Genomic DNA, 22,112 nt, shown 5'->3' with positions numbered 1-22,112 from the left:
CCAACATCGCTATGATAAGGAAGTGGATGGTGGGTACGGGGTCTATTTGGGAGCGGGTGGAGGCAGCTTCGTGCAGGGGCTCCAGCTTGGCAGCCCTGGTCACGGCTCCTCTACCGCTGCCGCCGGCCAAGTACTCCACCAGCCCGGTAGTGGTGGCGACCCTGCGGATATGGGGCAAGTGGAGGAGGCATGTAGGAGAGATGGGGCAGCTGTCTGGGCACCAATCTGCGACAACCATCGGTTTTCCCCCGGGAGTATGGATGGGGGGTTTCGAGTATGGCGCCGGGCGTGGGTGGGCGATATGTTCCTGGAAGGGAGCTTTGCGAGTTTGAGGATCTTGGAGGAGAAATTTGGTCTGGTAAGGGGAAATGATTTCAGGTACCTACAGTTGCGGGACTTTGTCCCTAGACAGGTCCCATCCTTCCCACGCCTCCCGCCAATGGGGATCCAAGACAGAATAGTCTCTAGAGGGGAAGGAGGGGAGGGTAGAGTCTCTGATATTTGTAAGGTGCTCATGAGGGAGGAAGGGTCCTAGACGGAGGAACTGAAACTCAAATGGGAGGAGGAGCTAGGTGGGGAAATAGAGGACGGGCTGTGGGCAGAAGCCCTGAGTAGGGTGAATTCGACCGCAACATGTGCCAGGCTCGGCACCGGGCCCACATGACGGTGGCTCGGATGAGCAAATTCTTTGGGGTAGAGGACAAATGCGCTAGGTGCGCTGGAGGACCAGCAAACCACGTTCACATGTTTTGGGCATGCCCGTGGCTTAGGGGATACTGGGAGGGATTCGCGGGGATCATGTCCCGGGTGCTAAAAACAAGGGTGGCAATGGGTCCAGGTGTGGCAATTTTTGGGGTTTCGGAAGACCCGGAAGTCCAGGGTGAGAAGGAGGCCGATGTTTTGGCCTTTGCTTCCCTGATAGCCCGGCGATGAATATTATTGGCATGGAGGGACTCAAAGCCCCTGAAGACTGAGTTGTGGCTTTCGGACATGTCGAGTTTTCTGGGTATGGAAAAGATTAAGTTCGCCTTGAGGGGATCTATACAGGGGTTCGCCCAAAGGTGGCAACCATTCATTGACTTCTTTGCGGGGGAGTGAGCATCAGCAGGAGCGGGGGGGGGGAGGGGGGGGGGGGGGCGGAGGGTAGAGTAGAGTAGAGTAGGAGGGATAAATTGGCGGGTAGTGCCGATGGGAGAGGAGCGGGCTTGTGCAGTAGGGTACGATTCAAGTATTGAATATAGGTGGATGTTTGCACAATTTTGCCTTTTTATTGATGTCTGTAACTGTTTACAATGCCGAAAAATACCTCAATAAAATTGTTCGTTAAAAAAAATCACAAAAATCTAGCATGCAAGTTCAACAGGTAATTGGGAAGGCAACTTGAATGTTGGCCTTTATTTGAAAAGGAATAGAGTATAAATATAGGAATAAAAGTAAGGAATAGTTAGACCACACCTGGAATACTGTGGACAGGTTGGAGCCCCTTATCTAAGGAAAGATATACTGGCATTAGGGGAAGTCCAGAGTAGGTTCACTAGGTTGACCATGGGTATGGAGAGATTTTCTTATGAGGGGAGATTGAGTAGAATCATAGAATCATAGAATTTACAGTGAAGAAGGAGGCCATTTGGCCCAGCGAGTCTGCACTGGCCCTTGGAAAGAGAACTCTACCTAAGCCCACACCCCACCCTATCCCCGCCCAACCTTTTTTGGACACTAAGGGCAATTTAGCATGGGCAATCCACCCAACCTGCACATCTTTGGACTGTGGGAGGAAACCGGAGCTCCCGGAGGAAACCCATGCAGACACGGGGAGAACGTGCAAACTCCCCACAGACAGTGACCCAAGCCGGGGATCGAACCAAGGACCCTGGAGCCGTGAAGCAACTGTGCTATCCATTGTGGGGCTGTACTCACTATCATTTAGAAGAATGAGAGGAGACTTATTGAGATAGTGGAGTCTCAGAGGGCTTGACAGGGTAGATGCTGAGTGGTTGTTTATCCTTGCTGGAGAGTCTCGGACCAGAGGGCATAATCTCAGATTATGGGGTTGCCTATTTAAGACAGAGATGAGGAGGATAGTGAATCAGGAGAATTCTTTACCTCAGAGAGCTGTAGAGGCTGGGTCGTTAAGTATGTTCAAGGCTGAGATCGACAGATTTGTAATCAGTAAGGGAATCAAAAATTATGGGAATAAAGTGGAAACGTGGAGTTGAGGATTATCATTTCAGAGCAGTCATGATCTGATTGAGAGGCGCAGCAGACTCGATGGGCCGAATGGCCTACTTCTGCTCCTACGTCTTATGGTTTATGAAAGATGGCTTCTGTGAGTGCGCAGCATTCTCTCGCACTGGGGTGTTAGCCTGGACTTTTGTGTTTAAGGCTTTGGATTTAGTGAAGCCATTGACTATCAAAGGGAGATGGTTAGACTTGCTCTCTCTTGTTGGAAATACCTACCAGTTGTGGAGTGCAAATGCTATTTATTATTTAGTAGTCCAATTCTGAATGTAGTCTTTGTTGTGTGAAGGCAAGGATGCTTTATTATCTGAGGAGTTGTACTTGACACTGAATACGGCAATCGCCAGTGACCAGCCCACTTCTCATCTTATGCTGGAGACAGATCATGGATGAAGCAGCTGAAGATAGTTGGGCCAAGAATACTCATCTACTTTCCCTAAAGCTTCCATATGCCTCAAACCCCATGTGCATTGAAGCCATGGTTTCTATGCATTTTTCAATCTCTCCACCACCTACCAGTTTCCTCATGAGTTCTACAAAGTAGCTGTTTAAAACTGCATGCTGTTCATGAAATCCAAGTTAACAGTACTGAGCTGTCGCCAGTGCAGCAAGAAACAGATGTGAAGCATGATGATGGCCAAGTTATTGCAGCATCCTGTACCTCTGGCAACATTGGTGCCAGGTTACCTACCCTGCCATTAATCCTGTTCTTAGCACACTACACCCCAAAGATGCTTACTTAAGGGTGCTGAGATAAGTCAGATGAGGAACTGGTGCACGATGGGCCAATAGAGCACAAGGCTATGTGAATGTAGAAGTGGAACCTGGTTTTGCTGAATGGAAGCGGAAGGAATGTCAGCCCCGGGCTACAGATCTTGTGCATGATCATCTCACATCAGTCCCTCGAAGTGAAGAAAATGGAGCTTCAGACACGTGCAGGTACGGTGCAGTCTATCCCAGAGTGTGCAGAAGGTGGGCGAGATGGCAGTGGAGTCCATTGCATGTTGTGTATCAATATTAGAGGAGATTTCTCTTCGTTGGGGGGAAACTGCAGATAGATACGGGCAGACAATAATAATAATAATCGCCTGTTGTCACAAGTAGGTTTCAGTGAAGTTACTGTAAAAAGCCCCTAGTCGCCACATTCTGGCGCCTGTTCAGGGATGCCGGTACGGGAATTGAACCCGCGCTGCTGGCATTGTTCTGCATTACAAACCAGCTGTTTAGCCCACTGTGCTAAACCAGCCCCAGATTGGTAAACCAGCCCCAGATGGCTAAACCAGCCCCAGATGCTAAAACAGCCCCAGATAGTTTGTACAATCACATGGTTTGTGCATGGCAAAGAAACAAGCAATAACTTTGTCCTTGCAATAATTCACTGGATTCGCTGGAATATGGGGAGCCAGTGCTGAAGTGATAATATCACTGCCTATGTAATCCAGAGGTCCAAATTAATGCCTTGGGGGCATGGGTTCAAATCCCACTGCAGCAGCTGATGGAATTTAAATTCAATTAATAAATCTGGAATGTAACGTTAGTCTGAAGTAATAGTAACCATCAAATTATCATTGCTTGTTATAAAAACAATCAATGTTTTTATAGTTCCAAAACTTTATTATATATACTGTAATGACCAGATTGGTATTTTTATTCGTTATGTTGTTTGAGGGATAAATATTCATCAGGACACCAGGAGAACTCACCTTCTTCTTGAACAGGGTTTTGCAATCTTGTACATTTAATCGAGATGGCAGGCAAGAGTAGTGGTTTAAAAAACAATTGTAAAGTTTTACATTCGAGTCAGAAAATAGCTTTTGGGAAAATAAAGGTAGTTTTAAGTGATATTGCTAAACATTGGAAAACAGTATGGGTTTAATTGAATGTTTCTGTGCCTGGATGTGTGGAACCTGTGGTTGGATTCATGCTGGACTAAGGTGTTTGTATGTGTGGGGGTTGGTTAAGTTCCAACTGTGGTTCTATTGTGCCCAGAGAGAGGTACGGCGTGAAGAATAAATGAAAGGCATAAGCAGCTGGGTCTTGTAAGATAGAGATGGTTTTAAGTTTTAGTTTAGCTAATGTGATCGCATTTGGAGACAAGATCTCGGAGAATGACATCTCAACTCTACGAGAAGAAAGACTGGACAGGGCAGGAGTTACAAAGGCAGGCTGGACAGGGCGGGACTTACAAAGGGGCAGGCTTCATAAAGTACAAGTTACAGTCCAGATAACCAGGGAATTGGCACAAAAATTATGTTTAAGGTAACTGAAGTTCAGAATTATTGTGATACTGTGACTATTGTGGTTTAAGAGATACTTTGTAATCTGTGTTAATCTTAAAATCTGTATGTAATTGTTAGGTTACGGGTTGAGTGAATGCGTATTGTATAATAATCCAGCTTTTCATGCTTAATATTTTTTTTCTTATTGTTGAAACTAATCAGAGGTCCTGTGGCTCTGTTTGCCACAATCTATAAAAATAAACTAAAAGTTTCGGCCTTTTGAGCCAGGGTTCCATTCTGAGATCTTCCCATCCAGTTCCAAAATCAATTGGGATGGGAAGATCGGTCAGATATTATTTGAAAAATATGAAACTAAATAGGATAGAGGATACAAGACAGTAAAAACTAATGTAAGAAGTCTTACAACACCAGGTTAAAGTCCAACAGGTTTGTTTCAAACACGAGCTTTCGGAGCACGGCTCCTTCTTCAGGTGAATGGAAAGGCTTGTTCCAGAAATGTTTATATAGACACAGTCAGAGATGCCCCGGAATGCGAGCACCTGCAGGCAATCAAATCATCAAAGATGCAGAGAGAGAGGTAACTCCAGGTTAAAGAGGTGTGAATTGTCCCAAGCCAGTTCAGTCGGTAGGCCTCTGCAAGTCCAGGCTTGTTGGTGGGGGCCGAATGTAATGCGACATGAATCCCAGATCCCGGTTGAGTCCGCATTCATGCGTGCGGAACTTAGCTATAAGTTTTTGCTCAGCAATTTTGCGTTGTCGCGTCTCCTGAAGGCCTCCTTGTAGAATGCTGACCCGGAGATCAGAGGCTGAATGTCCTTGACTGCTGAAGTGTTCCCCAACTGGAAGGGAACAGTCCTGCCTGTTGATAGTCGCACGATGCCCGTTTATTCGTTGTCGCAGTGTCTGCATGGTCTCGCCAATGTACCACGCTTCGGGACATCCTTTCCTGCAGCGTATGAGGTAGACTACATTGGTCGAGTCGCACGAGTATGCGCCGCGTACCTGGTGGGTGGTGTTTCCACGTGTAATGGTGGTGTCCATGTCGATGATCTGGCATGTCTTGCAGAGATTACCCTGGCAGGGTTTTGTGGTGTTGTGGTTGCTGTTCTGAAGGCTGGGTAATTTGCTGCAAACAATGGTTTGTTTGAGGTTGCGCGGTTGTTTGAAGGCCAGTAGTGGGGGTGTGGGGATGACCTTGGCAAGATGTCCATCCTCGCTGATGATGTGTTGGAGGCTGCGAAGAAGATGTCGTAGTTTCTCCGCCCCAGGAAAGTACTGGACGACGAAGGGTACTCTGTCAGTGGTGTCCCGTGTTTGTCTTCTGAGGAGGTCGGTGCGGTTTTTTGCTGTGGCGCGGTGGAACTGTCGATCAATGAGTCGAGCGCCATATCCCGTTCGTACGAGGGCATCTTTCAGCATCTGTAGGTGTCTGTTGCGCTCCTCCTTGTCTGAGCAGATCCTGTGTATACGGAGGGCTTGTCCATAGGGGATGGCTTCTTTAATGTGTTTCGGGTGAAAGCTGGAGAAGTGGAGCATCGTGAGATTATCTGTGGGCTTGCGGTAAAGCGAGGTGCTGAGGTGACCGTCCTTGATGGAGACGAGTGTGTCCAAGAATGGAACTGAATTTGGAGAATAGTCCATGGTGAGTTTGATGGTGGGATGGAACTTATTGATGTCATCGTGTAGTCGTTTCAGTGATGTCTCGCCGTGGGTCCAAAGGAAAAAAATGTCATCGATGTATCTGGTGTATAGCATCGGTTGAAAGTCCTGTGTGGTGAGGAAGTCCTGTTCAAACTTGTGCATGAAGATGTTGGCATATTGAGGTGCAAATTTGGTCCCCATGGCTGTTCCGTGCGTCTGGATGAAGAATTTGTTGTCGAAGGTGAAGACGTTGTGATCTAGAATGAAACGGATTCCATTCTTGGACACACTCGTCTCCATCAAGGACGGTCACCTCAGCACCTCGCTTTACCGCAAGCCCACAGATAATCTCACGATGCTCCACTTCTCCAGCTTTCACCCGAAACACATTAAAGAAGCCATCCCCTATGGACAAGCCCTCCGTATACACAGGATCTGCTCAGACAAGGAGGAGCGCAACAGACACCTACAGATGCTGAAAGATGCCCTCGTACGAACGGGATATGGCGCTCGACTCATTGATCGACAGTTCCACCGCGCCACAGCAAAAAACCGCACCGACCTCCTCAGAAGACAAACACGGGACACCACTGACAGAGTACCCTTCGTCGTCCAGTACTTTCCTGGGGCGGAGAAACTACGACATCTTCTTCGCAGCCTCCAACACATCATCAGCGAGGATGGACATCTTGCCAAGGTCATCCCCACACCCCCACTACTGGCCTTCAAACAACCGCGCAACCTCAAACAAACCATTGTTTGCAGCAAATTACCCAGCCTTCAGAACAGCAACCACAACACCACAAAACCCTGCCAGGGTAATCTCTGCAAGACATGCCAGATCATCGACATGGACACCACCATTACACGTGGAAACACCACCCACCAGGTACGCGGCGCATACTCGTGCGACTCGACCAATGTAGTCTACCTCATACGCTGCAGGAAAGGATGTCCCGAAGCGTGGTACATTGGCGAGACCATGCAGACACTGCGACAACGAATAAACGGGCATCGTGCGACTATCAACAGGCAGGACTGTTCCCTTCCAGTTGGGGAACACTTCAGCAGTCAAGGACATTCAGCCTCTGATCTCCGGGTCAGCATTCTACAAGGAGGCCTTCAGGAGACGCGACAACGCAAAATTGCTGAGCAAAAACTTATAGCTAAGTTCCGCACGCATGAATGCGGACTCAACCGGGATCTGGGATTCATGTCGCATTACATTCGGCCCCCACCAACAAGCCTGGACTTGCAGAGGCCTACCGACTGAACTGGCTTGGGACAATTCACACCTCTTTAACCTGGAGTTACCTCTCTCTCTGCATCTTTGATGATTTGATTGCCTGCAGGTGCTCGCATTCCGGGGCATCTCTGACTGTGTCTATATAAACATTTCTGGAACAAGCCTTTCCATTCACCTGAAGAAGGAGCCGTGCTCCGAAAGCTCGTGTTTGAAACAAACCTGTTGGACTTTAACCTGGTGTTGTAAGACTTCTTACTGTGCTCACCCCAGTCCAACGCCGGCATCTCCACATCGTAAAAACTAATGGCATGGATTAGTGACACAGATTGCAAAGCTACACAAAAAGGAATCCAAGGTTTATTATTGAGGGATAAAAAAATTGAAGAATACAGAAGTTATGCTAAACCTGAATCGAACCTTGGTTAGGTCAGACTTGCAGTACTGTCTCCAGTTCTGGTTGCCATAATGTAAAAAAGATATAGAGGGATTGAAGATGGTGCAAAAGAGAATTCCAAGGGTGCGAGCAAAAAGGTGAGGTTATACCAACCAGAAAAGAATGGACAGGCTGTGGTCAGAATTTCCAGCCGTGGGCACTGGCGGGATCTATCGGCCTTCGTGATGGTGCCTCCCTGCCGTAGGTTTCCCGACGGCAAGGGGCGCTTTCAATAGGAAACCCAGTTGTCAATGCTGGGAACAGAAGATCCCGTCGCCTCTCGCCCCCGTGAAACACGAGGCAGACTGCATGGTAAATCCCACGAGACATCTCTTTTTGAAATGGGAGTGCTGAGGTGTGACATTATCGAAGGTTAATGATTCTGAAATCATAAAAGTTTGAAAAAATAGACATGGAGCAGATGTTTGCACTTGTGAGGAAGAGCAAAAAACTGGGGGCCATCAATGTTAGAATATCATCAAAAAATGAAATCGAGAATTCAGAAGAAATTTCTTTACCCAGAAAGTGGGAACATATGGGACTCATTACCACAGGGAGTGGTTGAGGCGAATACTATCGGTGCTTTTAAGGGGAAGCTAGATAACCAGATGAAGGAGAAGCGAATGGAGGGTTATAATCTTGGCCTTCTGAGGAAGGCTTGAAGGAGGTTCAAGTATAATGGCCCACGTGGACTGGTGGAGCCAAATGGTCAATTTCCTGTTTCTTTGCAGTATACTTGACAGGTTGTGTGAGAGGATAGAACATAGAACAGTACAGCACAGAACAGGCCCTTCGGCCCTCGATGTTGTGCCGAGCAATGATCACCCTACTTAAACCCACGTAACCCGTATACCCGTAACCCAACAATCCCCCCATTAACCTTACACTACGGGCAATTTAGCATGGCCAATCCACCTAACCCGCACATCTTTGGACTGTGGGAGGAAACCGGAGCACCCGGAGGAAACCCACGCACACACAGGGAGGACGTGCAGACTCCACACAGACAGTGACCCAGCCGGGAATCGAACCTGGGACCCTGGAGCTGTGAAGCATTGATGCTAACCACCATGCTACCGTGAGGCCCCTAAGAGGATATTTCCTCTTATTGGAGAGTCGAGAACAAGGGGTCACAGTCTCGAAACAATGGGTCTCTCTTTTAAGACTGCATTGAGAAGACATTTTTTTCATCCTCATGGTGGTTAGTCTGTAGACTTTACTTCCCCAGAGAGTAATGAAGGCTGGGTCATTGAATTTTCTGAAGGCTGAGTTAGGGAAATTTTGGGTTGACAAGGGAATCAAAGATTACAAGGGACAGATAAGAAAGTAGAGATGGAGCTGCAATCAGATAAGCCATGATCTTATCAAATGGTGGTGCAGGCTTTAGGGGCTGAATGGCCTTCTCCTGCTCCTCGTTCGAATATATGTTTATATATTCTAAATTATCCTGTGTAAAAAGACGCCTCTGATAATGCAGCACCCTCTCAGTCATGCCCTGAAGTGTCAGCCTAGATCAGTCTAGGAATGAGACAAGCCCACAACAGTCTGACTCATTGATGAGAATGCTATCACTGAGCAAGGCTGGCACTCAAACAGCAGTAAGGAATGTGAAATATATGATGAAGGCTGGACACACCACACCTCTTTTTAAGACCCCATCCTATTTAATCGGGAATTGTAAATCAAATTTTGACAAAAGACATTGAATTGAGAGCAATATCACAGATGGTGATTCTTGATGGAGCAGTGCTGACGAATCATCAGTTTGTTTCTTTTGACTTTGCAACATCAACGACCCTGATCTCAATCTGGAGAGTGAGATTTGCCTTGAATCCAGTTCTACCAGTTCACCGATTAAAATTGCTCCCTCTGCTGGGGTGTTCCCAGATCTCCTGGTGAAATTACAGCAAGTGACCAGGAAAGCTTGGGCAGAACATCAGGGTCTCCATGCCACTATTCAAAGGCCAGCAAGTAGTTCCTGGGATATCCTTACTGATAGCTTCCCTCTCAACCAACAACTACCCCAAAAATACAAACTAGCCAGACATATTACTGGCGGTCACGGGATGTTGCTGTGTGCTAAGTTGCTCCTGCGTTTGCCGAACTAACATCAGTCACTCCACCTCAAAGTTGCTTTAAAACATTTGAACTGTTAAGAGATGCTTCGAATAGAGATGATAGTGCACCAATATAGTTCTTTGTACTGGGGAAGCAGTGTGATATGATCTCCACGAGGTCTCGCAACTCTATCCTTTATTGCACCATTCTGACTGCTGAATTAATGCTACGAGTCTATAGTGCATCAACACCAAAAGTAATAGCTAGCCTATACATGTTATAGCTATGAGACAGCAAATTTCATCAATGATCTGCAAAAAAACCACTTAAGAAATTTGAACCAAATATGTAGTTCCTGTTGATGACGCTTTGGTGGTTTCTGCACTTCCGCAAGCTACATAAGGCACTGCAACTCTAAATCTGGAAGAGTTGTCCAATAATTGAACAGAATACTTTCTTGAAGAGCTCTGCCACTTGTCTTCTGCAGTCATATGTTTGCATTGTAATAGAATGGAACTTGGAGCAGGTAACTCCTACTTGCACAGCTGTTCTAGTCTCCAGCAGTTTTGAATGGTTGTCTTTTATGTGGCATTTAGCACTTAAAAAGTTTTAGAAATTATAGTTTATTGTGTTTGGAATAATTGAAAAATGATGTTGTGCACTTCAGAACACAAGTCTGCAAGATGTTATTTTGAGGATGTAACTTGTTAAAAAGTTTGGGACTGTCTTTAACCTGTCTGCTTGTTTGTTTCAGGGATCTTACACATACTTCTGCTGTTCTCTTTATCTTGTCTCAACACCAGTGCAGCTCCTGTGTTAAGTAAAATAATAAATATGAGCTATCAACTGGCAGCTGAATTAAACCACTCTACTCCAGCTCTACTACGCTTATATGTAAGAACCTTTACCTTATTCATATTATTTTATATTTTGAATGCTTTATTTGAAATTGCACATTTTTTAATTTCGGTCTTTAAACTACTTGTGTGTAATTTATTGAATTTCATATCAATGCTTTCCTGCAGACTGTAGCTTTTAATTTTATTCCAAGCATAGGAATGCGATGATGGACCAGATTAGAAGATTACACTTCTATCTGGAATTGAATTTGCCCTTGACTGATTGGATTAAAATCTCCTGCCACTGTCAGTTAACATGGTTCAAAGTCAAAAGCCATCATTTCATAGAATATAGACAAGTATAGACCGTGACCTGTATGGCCCGCGCTCACTTGTTCTATGTCCTGCTGCTGCTGTCCTCCAGCCATGGGGAATGCTCGAGATTGGTGATTCCCATAGTCGTGGGAGAATTTGGTTTTGTATGTTTGTTAGAAGTGGAGGGCTAATGGCAGCTTGTGAAATCAATTATAATCTGGGTCTCCCACTACATGTATCTCCATGTTTGTTGGATCCATTATGTTAAAGTATGTAGCATTGATGGCAGGAAGTCTTTGCTTTTGATGGAAATCTTTTAATGCGGCAAGTCCCGTCGATGCACGTGCAAGCCTCAAATCCTTAAGGAATTTCTCACCGTAAACCGACAGTCTTGCTGAGCAGGAATGGTGTTCTGATTGGAGCCAAATTGTTGGGCCAGAGTAGGAGAAGCCTTTCTATGTACCTAGCTGGGACTGCAACTCACCTAAGAGCAATCGATACTCAAAATGGTGGAAAAACTGGGAATTAATTATCAGTCAGGCTGATAGGTGTGTAGCACACTGCTGTGTCAATGAGGTACGCCGTGTGTTGGAAAGGCATGGTTTACACCTTCATTTCCTGATCTTGGACATGCTACCAGGAGCATGCTGGGCATAGGCAGAGAGGGAAAATTACAGGGCAAGTCACCAGCACCGACCCACCTCCTGCACCAATACCTATTCCACCGCACAATTTGATACAACTGAACACTTAATTGTTCTTTGTCTTAATGAAGTTAGCTTGTCAATATATTTGAGTGCAAAGTTTTTTTAAATGGTCAATTGATAATTGATTTTGTGTAGCATGGCAACTCGACTTGTAGCACAAGGCCAGGGTTGTCTTCCATCTTACACATTGACATGGAACTCACTGAGATATGTTACATCTCTCAGTCGAATGCTATCAGTGGTGACCGCACCTCAACCAGGGTTGACACAGTTTAAGTCAGAGTTGAGGAGAGTTTTTTCCCTCAGAGGGAATGTGGAATTCCCTTTCCCAGAATGCAATGGAAGCTGGGTCACTGAATTTATTCAAGGCTGAGTTAGATGTGTTTTTGATAGAGAAAGGAATCGAGGGTTGGGGGGGGGGGGGGGGGGGGGGGGGGGGGGGGGGGGGGGGGGGAGGGGGGTTGCGGGGGCAGACAGGAAAGTAGAGTTAAGACCACCTCCAGATCACCCATGATCTGATTGAATGGCAGAGCAGGCTTGAAGGGCTGAATGGCCTACTCTTGCTCCTATGGCCGATATGTTCCATCTGAATTCTGTTACTGTTGGCTATAATTGCTCTGGCTTCACTGTAATCATGCTGTAGGTAGCAGTGTGGGGACTGGAATTAGGCGGTGAAGATAAAGAAAAACAGGAAGTAATGAAAGTTATAGAATGAGTATGAAGTGAAAATGCATTCTCATCTAGGATCTGTCAAAATAATATAGAAAGGCATTAAATTTCCAGTTAACCTGTGACAGTTGTTTTTCTAACAAAAACATTTCCTGTTTATTTAGCAAGATGACAATTACAATTACCTTTTTAACAGGTTCTATTGAGCTGCGATGAATAAAGCAGAGTTCATTGTGTAGCAACAACAATGATTGTGCTGCAACTTTCAGCTATCTAGAACCTACTGAACTCTGGAATTGCATCTTTAAGCCCCCTGCTTTCCCCTTCATAAATCCCAACTTATTGGTTAATGTTTTGGTCATTCCTTTGAATTGCTCCTTCTTTGACATGGAATGCACTTTTCCGATAACAGCTGTGTGAAGCAGCTTAGGATATTTATTGATGTTAAGGGTTCTGTATAAATGCGAGCGTTGACCTGTATTCCCGTTACTAATATTAGCCTTTTCTTTCAGTTCTCTACTCAAGGATATCCCTTTGTTAATGAAAGCGCCCTTGTGTGCAGAGTTGAGGTGAAGTGTCTTCCCAAAGGACATCTGGCCAAAATGGAGGAAAATGAAATGCTTAAGAAAATATATGTTGGTGCGAAACAGTTTAATCTGCACTTGAAAAACATTGTGCTCCAGCAGAGGAATATAAACTCTCCGAAGAGTAAATTGTGCACTGAGCTTGAAAATACTCAGACTCAGCTCAGGTCACTGCAGTCAAACGTCCAGTCCATTCTACATGCCAGAGGTCATCATGTTCCTGGAGGGGTAATATGTCCACCAGAAGACATTGCAATCCCAGATAATCTGTTTCTACAAAAGCAACAAGGATGTGCAATACTGCGAGAGTTTAAACATTATATCAAGGAAGTGTTAAAGAGTTTTCGACGTTTATCGAGGAATTTTCACAGGACAGCGATTGTTTTGCACCGGACCTGAGTGCATTGCACCCTCTACAATTTGCACTGCAGACACTTCAGAGGACTGACATGGAAGAAAATCATGGAGATGTAACATTGACCTGTTCAGATACAGGGGGCGGGATTCTCCGCCCCGCCGCGCCACATTTCCGTTACGCCGGCCGGTCAATGGGGTTTCCCATTGTGGGGCAGCCCCACGCCGTCGGGAAACCCCCTGCGACGGCCTAACGGAGAAACACGGCGGCGGAGAATCCCGGCCAAAATGCAGTCTCCTTACACGTGCTGCAATGTACTCACCTAGGCCAATACCTTTCCTGGAATTGTTGAGTATATTTAAACATGGCTACGACTCAAATCTGGGGCACAATTTAATGGGACACAAACGCAGTGCCGTTTTGGGCGCGTTTAGCGGGGCGTTTCTTGGCACCCCCCGTGGCCACACTTACCTTATTATCTGCACTGATGAGCTCAGCTCGCCATTACGAAATGCCGCCCCGATCGTTCGACCACACCCTTCACAACCCCACAGCGGCTTCGGACCCCCCCCCCCAACCCCACTGCACCCAACTATCCTCTTCCGTGGTCCGTGACCCCACCCCTCACCTCACCTAGCCCCATCCCTGGCATGGGCAACTTTGCACCCAGGCACTCTGGCAGTGTCAGGCTGCCTGGGTGGCACTGCCAACGTGCCAGGCTGACAGTGCCAATGTTCACGGCTGCCACCCTGCCCAGAGCCCAACCACCCGGGGATCTCCAATGGCCTGGGAGATCACAGGTGCCGTTACGTGTGATCTACGTTTGTGAAACCAGTGCTAAATGTCACCATGGCGAGGTCTCCCAGGCTAGGCCGATAGTCCTGGGCCTTGGGAGATTATGGTGCAGACATATTTAAATGAGCCCAATAACTTCTGTCTCAAGTGATATTTTTGCGGACCCATTTGGAAGTCCATTTTTCACCGTTACTGACTTATAAATACAGATAATTCTACCTCCAGCAGCAGCAGACTATTATCAGCTGTTTCCAAACCCTTTTCTCTTTCCACCTGTGTTTTATCATTTTGTTCGGGGCTCCTATATCCTTGAGTGTCACTCAAAGGACCCTTGTTTTTGATTCACCTCAATGTCACATTTATTTATTTAATGCGCAAGATAATTATTTTATTGCTTAACTGGTGGCAATCAAAAACTGCTGCCGTTTTTATTGAAAACTCTGTGAGAAGACATGCTAAAGTAATTAAAAACAACAAATTGTAGAAATGCTCCATGGGCCAGGCGACATCTGTGGAGGGAGGGGCCTGGAGAGGGCGGGCTTCTCCGCTGAGACTCCCACTAGTATGAAGGAACAGAGTCAGGTTTAGACCCTGTGTTGCATTGTTTCAATTGCATCTATTATTTATTTAATTATTGAATATATAAAAATTTGGGGGGATATATAAATTTTACACACAAAGCTTATTTAATATGTATTTTTTGTATTTATTTATATGAGGGATTTTTAAATAAAAAAACTGAACTGAATTCATTCTGCCGTCGTTCCTATGTCGTATATTTGTTAATGGAATGATTTCTAATACTCATACCCTTGACTAAAAGTGCAGAGAAATTCAATTGCTGAATGAATTGCCTTGTGGCAACAAACACTTTGGGCGCGATCTACCGGCCCGAGGGCATGACGCAGCCGGTAGATGCAGGGAGACGCCTCCACCAGGCTTCTCGATGGCCGGTAGGCCTCGCGAGATCTTAACTGTGCTGACGCCGGATCTAACCGGCTTCCAGCCTCCCCAGGGAGAGCCCTGACGGGCGTCGTTTAGTATTGGTCCATGTTTGCGGAACGACACCTGGGGGGCCTCCCAGGCCATTGGAGGCCCCTGGGTGGTGAGGGACAGAGCTGAGTGGTACCCTGGCTTTCAACCAAGCATCCAGGCACCTTGGCACGGCCAGGCTGGCACCTTGGCACTGCTGCCCTGGCACTGCCAAGGTGTCTAGGTGGCACTGCCAGGCTGGCAGGAGTACTGCCAGTGTGACAGTGCCAGTGTGCCTTGTGCCAGTGTGGCACTGCCAAGGGTCAGGGCCTAAGGGATCCCATAAAAGGAGGGTTGAGGGGGGTATGAAGAGTGGCGGGGGTGAAGGGGCCTCCGGAAGGTTAGGGGGTGAAGAATGGGGATCCTGGAAGGGGGGGGGGGGCAAAATGATGCAGGGGAAGGCCTGAAAAGGCAGAGCCCTCAGCGACCCCACAGTGGGGTGTTCTCACTTGGAGAGGACGGCTGTGGGGATAATGCCCATATGTGTGGAGGCTGACATTGCTTGTGGGTGGGAGGGTTTGGGGACCCTCAAGTTCACTTTGAGATCGGGGCGCCCTTTCAAAATGGCAGCCAGATCACCGAGGAGCCAGTTGAGCCAGCAAGTTCAACTCCCCAGTGAGGAAAACATTCTAAGGGTGCGACCTACCGACTACATTGTGCCCGAAAGGCAGCGCAGCGCGGTCCATAGATGCTGGAAGATCACTATTTCGGGATCTAAACTGAAAATGAAAATGAAAATTGCTTATTGTCACGAGTAGGCTTCAATGAAGTTACTGTGAAAAGCCCCTAGCCACCACATTCCGGCACCTGTTCGGGGAGGCTGGTACAGGAATTGAATCATGCTGCTGGCCTGCCTTGGTCTGCTTTCAAAGCCAGCTATTTAGCCCAGTGTGCTAAACCAGCCCCTAAGCTTGTCACCTCACAAGGTGTAACTTGATTTTGTGAGATCTCGCGATTTGAATCACTTCCTAGCAAATCTGCATATTCGACAGCTAGTCTCACTTTAATATGCATTCCCACGATCTACCCAATGCTTGGGATCTAACCCTCTTGCCTTGGCGATCTCGGGAGTGCCACACAGCAGACCACCACAAGGTGGGTGTCCCCCGGGGGTGTCCCCCGGGCACCAGAGTGATTGAGGCATCGGAACCACATTTTGAGGAGTCCGATGTGCCGCTCAATCACAGCTCGGGTGGCTACATGAGCCTCGTTGTATCAGGTCTCTGCATTTGTCACTGGCCTCTGTACTGGCGTCATTAGCCAGGTCCTCAGTGGGTACCCCTGATGAGCCAACTGGCTGTCCTGGGGTGGTTCTCGAAGAGGCCATGGATGTCCCACTGCCCCAGGATGTAGCTGTCGTGCACACGCCCTGAGAAGCATGCACACAAGTGCACAATCTACTTGTGGTGGTCACACACGAGCTGAACATTCAGGGAATGGAACCTCTTCCTTTTGATATAGGGCACTCCCAGACAGCATGGTGCACGCAAGGTGACATGTGCCTTTCACTACCCCCTTGACTTGGGGCATCCCAGTGACGGCAGAGAATCCTGTTGCCCAGGCATCCTGTTGGGACTGGTCCACATCAAAGTTTAGACAGTTTGCTGCCCAGGCAAACCAGGCATCCATAACTTGACGAATGCAAATAGCTTGTGAGATGCCGCACAAGTCTCTGGAGTGTAGATGTTTAGGGCTGCGGTGACCTTAGTGGCCACTGGGAGAGGGTATTTTCTTCCTCCATGTGGTGCAAGTCCGCAAGGACATGGCACAGATGCAGCACTGTCTCCTTGTTGAGGCGGATCCTCCTGTGGTATGCTGCCCGTCATCTGTTTGAAAGACCAGCGACACCTGCACACCTTGAGCCATTGCTGGCCTACCCCTATGGGTCCACCCCTGGCCTGATGGCCAGCTGGGTCCTCAGGGTATGCGACGTGGGCCCTGCAATTCGGCAGCTGCCTCGAGCCTCCAGCTACACTGCTGCTGCCAGCTTCTCTGGTGGAATTGGAGAGGGCGTAAGACTGACAACCAGTGGTGTCTTCCATTGCACCCCCCTCCCCCTTCCACAGACCCCCACTCCCCCCCCCCCCCCCCCCCCCCCCCCCCCCCCCCCACCACCATCCGACACGCCCTGCCCACGAACCCCCAGCCGCAGCAGGGATTCCTGCTCACCGGATTCCACACCCATAGCCCCAGCCACCCGCATGTACCGTTACCTGGACCGGGTGCTGGGGCCCAGCCCCTGGGTGTTCAGATGTTGGAAGCAGTGTCCGTAGTGTAGCCTCCCACAGTGTCCAGGCACAGGGTCCAGGCACAGGGTCTGATTGGGATGCTAGGCAATAACTCCCACATGCTACATGGTACACACGTCTACACACAGGAATCCATTTGAGTGCTGTGAAGTGCTGACATAATTACAATTGCAATTCCCAATTAGCAATAGCCTTCAGCCATGTGGCCAGAGGCCTCCGCGGTCGGTGGTAGTTATGGGTAGTCGGTGGGGCAGACAGGCAGGGCTGGGGTTGCCCCCAGAATGGGAACACATGATCCAGTAAGTGGCATGGCGGACCCATGGGTGCTGAGACACCCATCTCCCCCGCCCCACCCACCGGCTCCTCTCCACCCACCACCGATGGCGGGCCAGCCCAACCGAGACCGGCCCCCAGCCCCCGCCTTCTGAGCACGGGGCAGCAGCCCCAGCGCGCCCGGCCTCAGTGCCCAGGAGTGAAGATGCCCGCTCACCTCCTCGGATCGCCATAGCAGCCCTTCCGCCAGCTTCACATTTCTGAACAGGTGTACTAATTGCCGTCTGCATGACCACTTGCTGGGGAGGCGGTTAGATCACGGGAGGCTGTTAGATAGGGGGTCGCTCTCATTATGTGAATGGAGATTGGCCTTAAGTGGTGATTATTGGTATCACGCCACGCTATGGTGGAATCCTGATTTTGCCAATGAGAACGGGACAGTTAGATCGCAAACTGATCAGCGCTTGGCGCGGTTCTTGTTTTTTGGCTTCTCCCGCGATCTAACAGCCTTGTCGCATTCTCGCTTAAGCGAAACGTGTCCATTAAATTGAGCCCTAAGTATATGCTAGTCCGGAGGAAACCTACCAGGGCCTGGAAAATTGACGAAGGGCGTGATCCTCTGCAAAAGTTTCTAAGTGTGGTCGTGAGCGGGAATTGCCGCGAGCCTCCCGGCGCTCGGCCTGCCGAGACCGGCAACGCTATTCAATGTTAATCGGTCCACTTAACAAGGCCCCACGGGCTTTGCGCCGCAAATGAAGGCTCACCAGCCGATTTGCCTGCACCGCTCTCGTCAGCGCCTGCTAACAGGGTGGAGCAGCATTTAAGCTGCACTTGCTCAGCCAACCCCAGCCAGCTCGCAACAATCGTGCTCAGGAGACAGGGCCCAAGATTTGGGGTGAAGATCCAGGAGGCGGCTAGATTCAGCGAAGGCCAGGAGGGCTGTCCTGTTCCGCCAAGGGTTCCGGTGAGTCAGCCATAGGGCAGCCAGTACTGTCTGCGATTAGGCGGCGGCTGTGAGTGTCAGGAGTGTGACCAGGAGGACTGGCCTGCAATGCAGGAAAAAGGTCAATAAACTGGGCAGCATGAGCGAGTAGGCAACCACGCCTCCCCACCTCCCCCACCCCAAATCCTTTCTGTCCCCACGCAGGCATCGTCCCAACTACCAACCCTCCCTCCACCCCCATCCCATCTCAACCCCTCCCAACCCTTCCTTCACACCCCCCTCCCACCACTGTGAACTTGCGTGTGGCTAATGATGTCCTCTCTGTGTCTCCTCAGGAAAACCTCTCTGGGAGAGGATCCAGATTGGCGGACATAAGAATCCTCAACACCTTCGAGGAGTGTGCCCTGGAGGTAACGCCGACGACAGAGCAGTCACCAATGCTGAGGTTGGCGGATGCCGCAGAGGTAAGGAACCAACGGGCCCCAGCCAAAGGAACGGTCAAACGTGAGTTGTTATTGCCTTACTGACTGACCCATCCCTCCCACTGACCACATGTCCATTCTCCCACAGGTCCTCCAGCGAATGGCACCGGCCCATCCCAGATGGCCCACTCCAGCCTCCCAGGAGAGCAGCTCGGAGGAGAGCTCTGAGGATGCCACCATAATAATCGTGGCATAGCTGTCATTTTCACCATCCACCAGCGTAGATACACACACCTCGGTGGGAAATGTTAGTGGTCAGGCTTTTGGGGCACAATCTGGTGAGCCCCACACAGCTGATGATGTACATCAGGTGGAGGCAGGAACCCACTGGCGAGACAGAGTTGGATCTGCTGGATCTCTGGACCCAGCTGGGTCCCAGTCTGATGAGCCTGTGGAAGAGGTCGTCCCGGAGCTGATGGAGCTGAAGGGTGCGCCCTTGTACATGTCCCCGGAGCTGTGTCCTATCCCTTGGGTGTTCAGATGTTGGCTGCTGTGTGCGTGGTGTTGCCTCCCGCAGTGTCCAGATATAGTGTCCATGCATCAAGGTGTGATTGGGATACTAGTCAATGGTTCCCACATGCTACATTGTACATGGCCCGCCTACTGATGGGAATCCACTTGGGTTGTGTGAAGTGTTCACTTAACCATGATTGCCAATTCCCTATTAGCAATAGCCTTCAGCCCCATGGCCAGAAGCCTTGGCAGTCGCTGGGAGTTATGGGTGGTTGGTGAGGCAAACAGGCAGAGACAAGGTTAGATAGTAGTGGGGAACTCACCGACAGAGCCGGAGAGAAACTCCCAGCCAATCCCGTCTGAAATGGCACTTAGAAACTTGTCAATTAGAACGAGCTCATTGATTTTAGAACCTGCAGAATTCACGGCCTTTTCTTTGAGGTTTTTATCTGTCATTTTTATCTCATTTCCCTTTTCCTCATCACACTGGGCAGTTGCTGTCACTAATTTAAATAAGAATTATGTAACTCTTTTTCCATTACATTCGAACTAGGGATTTGTTAACAGGAAAGATGTCATGATAATTCAGGTCAGCCAATGGGTCAGCACTAAATGTTCTGACCAAAGATTCAAAGACCCAAGAGAAAGTGGGACAGAAAATAAGTGAAGAGAAAAGCAACAAGAGATAGTATAGAGGCCTGACAGCTCACTAATCTTTATGCCCTTTAACATACACAGAATTGTATGTGTTTGGAAAAGCACCTTTAATTGTAAAAGTCTCACTTGTGCCTCAGGAAACCAGCCACTCAGCTTGCAGGAGACTGCAGCTAGAAACAATAAAGTCTTTATCATCATGATTAAAATGAACCTTTCAGCCAATTTGGTCCCTGCTTTCAGCCATGGCTCAGGTGTGTAGCACTGCAGGGCGGCACATAGAACATACAGTGCAGAAGGAGGATTTGGCCCATCGAGTCTGCACCGACCCACTTTCAGCCCTCACTTCCACCCTACTCCCGTAACCCAATAGCCTATCCTATCCTTTTTGGACACTAAGGGCAATTTAGCATGTCCTATCCACCTAACCTGCACGTCTTTGATCTGTGGGAGGAAATCGGAGCACCCGGAGGAAACCCACGCAGACACGGGGAGAACGTGCAGACTCCACACAGTGACCCAGCAGGGAATCGAACATGGAACACTGGCGCTGTGAAGCTACTGTGCTAACCACTGTGATACCGTGCTGCCCCGTGCTACCGTCCTGCCCCATGGGATGGTTGCACAATGGTTAGCACTGCTGCATTGCAGTTCCAGGGACCTGGGTTCAATTCCGGCCTTGGGTCACTGTCTGTGTGGAGTTTGCCCATTCTCCTCACGTCTGCATGGGTTTCCTCCGGGTGCTCCGGTTTCTTCCCACAGTCCAAAGATGTACGGATTAGGTGGATTGGCTATGCTGAATCGCCCTTTAGTGTTCAGGGATGTGCAGGTTAGGTTCCGGGGTGGATGGGTGAGTGGACATGGGTAGAGTGTTCTTTTGAAAGGTTGGTGCAGACTCGATGGGCTGAATGGCCTCCTTCTGCACTGTAGGGAATCTATTATTTTTACCTCCGAATCTGAGGTCTGTGGGTTTGAACCCCACTTCAGTGACTTGAGCACAACCTTCAGCTCAATGTTCCACCGTGGCGCCTGCCGAGATCTGCTGTCTTTCATGCAAAATATTAAATCGACACCTTGCCCACTGCGGGAATCGTCACGGGCAGAATGGAAAATTTGAACGACCGGCAAGAGCTCCGGTTGATTTCCGGCGGGACTGGATAATCACACCCCCTATTGTCCGCCAACTCAGGGGGTAGGAAACAATCCCACGACAGTACTATGAAGAAGAACAGTAGAGTACGTATTGGTGGACTCAGGCCAACATTTGTCCCTGAACCAACACCACTAAAACAAATGAGCTTCTCGCTGTTTGTTGGAGTTTACTGGAGTTACTGGAGTCTGCAAATTAGCAGCAGTATTCCCTATATTAGAACAGAGATTACATTTAAAAGAAATTGGTTAATTGGTAGTAAACTGCTTCGGGACATCCAGAGACTGTGAGAATTGCGACATAAATTCATTATTTTCTTTCTTTATAGGAGAGTGAAGGGAGAGCATAATGAAGACATACCTTTCCTGGGGCTCCATGTCATGTATCCCTACTGGGCAGGGGTGGGCACATAAAATAAGGTGGGTGCCCGCGCCACCGCTTTCCTGCCCACCCCCATATCACCCACTCCAGCAGCTCGCTTAGTAAAAAGGTAATAAAGGGTCAAAGGGGCTTGTTAACAAACCAATTGACACCGATTATCAGCTGCCCTTGCTATAAATTGGTTGGCATAGGCAGTTGGGCAGGGGTGGGCAGCCAGATTCTTAAGAAGAATTTTGAAAGGAAGATCTTGGGACTGTCCTTTGTGGATGGGGGGCAGTGGGAAGGGTGGGGGGGGGGGGGGGGGGGGGGTTGGCGCCAGAACCCCCTAAGATAGAACCCCCCCCCCCCCACACCTGCTTCATTAACTACATCGGC

At 48.6% G+C, this 22,112-nt stretch overlaps 1 protein-coding gene across 1 annotated transcript; it reads left to right on the top strand.

Annotated features, from left to right (window-relative positions):
- The first annotated feature begins 10,310 nt into the window (after positions 1-10,310).
- On the top strand, positions 10,311-13,991 carry LOC119977293 (leukemia inhibitory factor-like). The gene is made up of 3 exons (XM_038818052.1): positions 10,311-10,382; positions 10,611-10,750; positions 12,899-13,991. Exons 1-3 carry the CDS (start codon positions 10,367-10,369, stop codon positions 13,367-13,369), a joined length of 627 nt encoding a protein of 208 aa, XP_038673980.1. The 5' UTR covers positions 10,311-10,366; the 3' UTR covers positions 13,370-13,991.
- Positions 13,992-22,112: the final 8,121 nt, after the last annotated feature.

Source organism: Scyliorhinus canicula, chromosome 1 (assembly GCF_902713615.1).
Source record: "Scyliorhinus canicula chromosome 1, sScyCan1.1, whole genome shotgun sequence".
NCBI lineage: Eukaryota > Metazoa > Chordata > Chondrichthyes > Carcharhiniformes > Scyliorhinidae > Scyliorhinus > Scyliorhinus canicula.
The sequence above is the reverse complement of the archived record's forward strand: the minus strand, read 5'-3'. Positions and strand labels throughout refer to the sequence as shown.

Excerpts from the sequence above, each read along its gene's own strand:
- LOC119977293 (XM_038818052.1), top strand. Across the intron at positions 10,751-12,898 it reads CAGCTCTACTACGCTTATAT|TTCTCTACTCAAGGATATCC; the intron begins GTAAGAACCTTT and ends CTTTTCTTTCAG.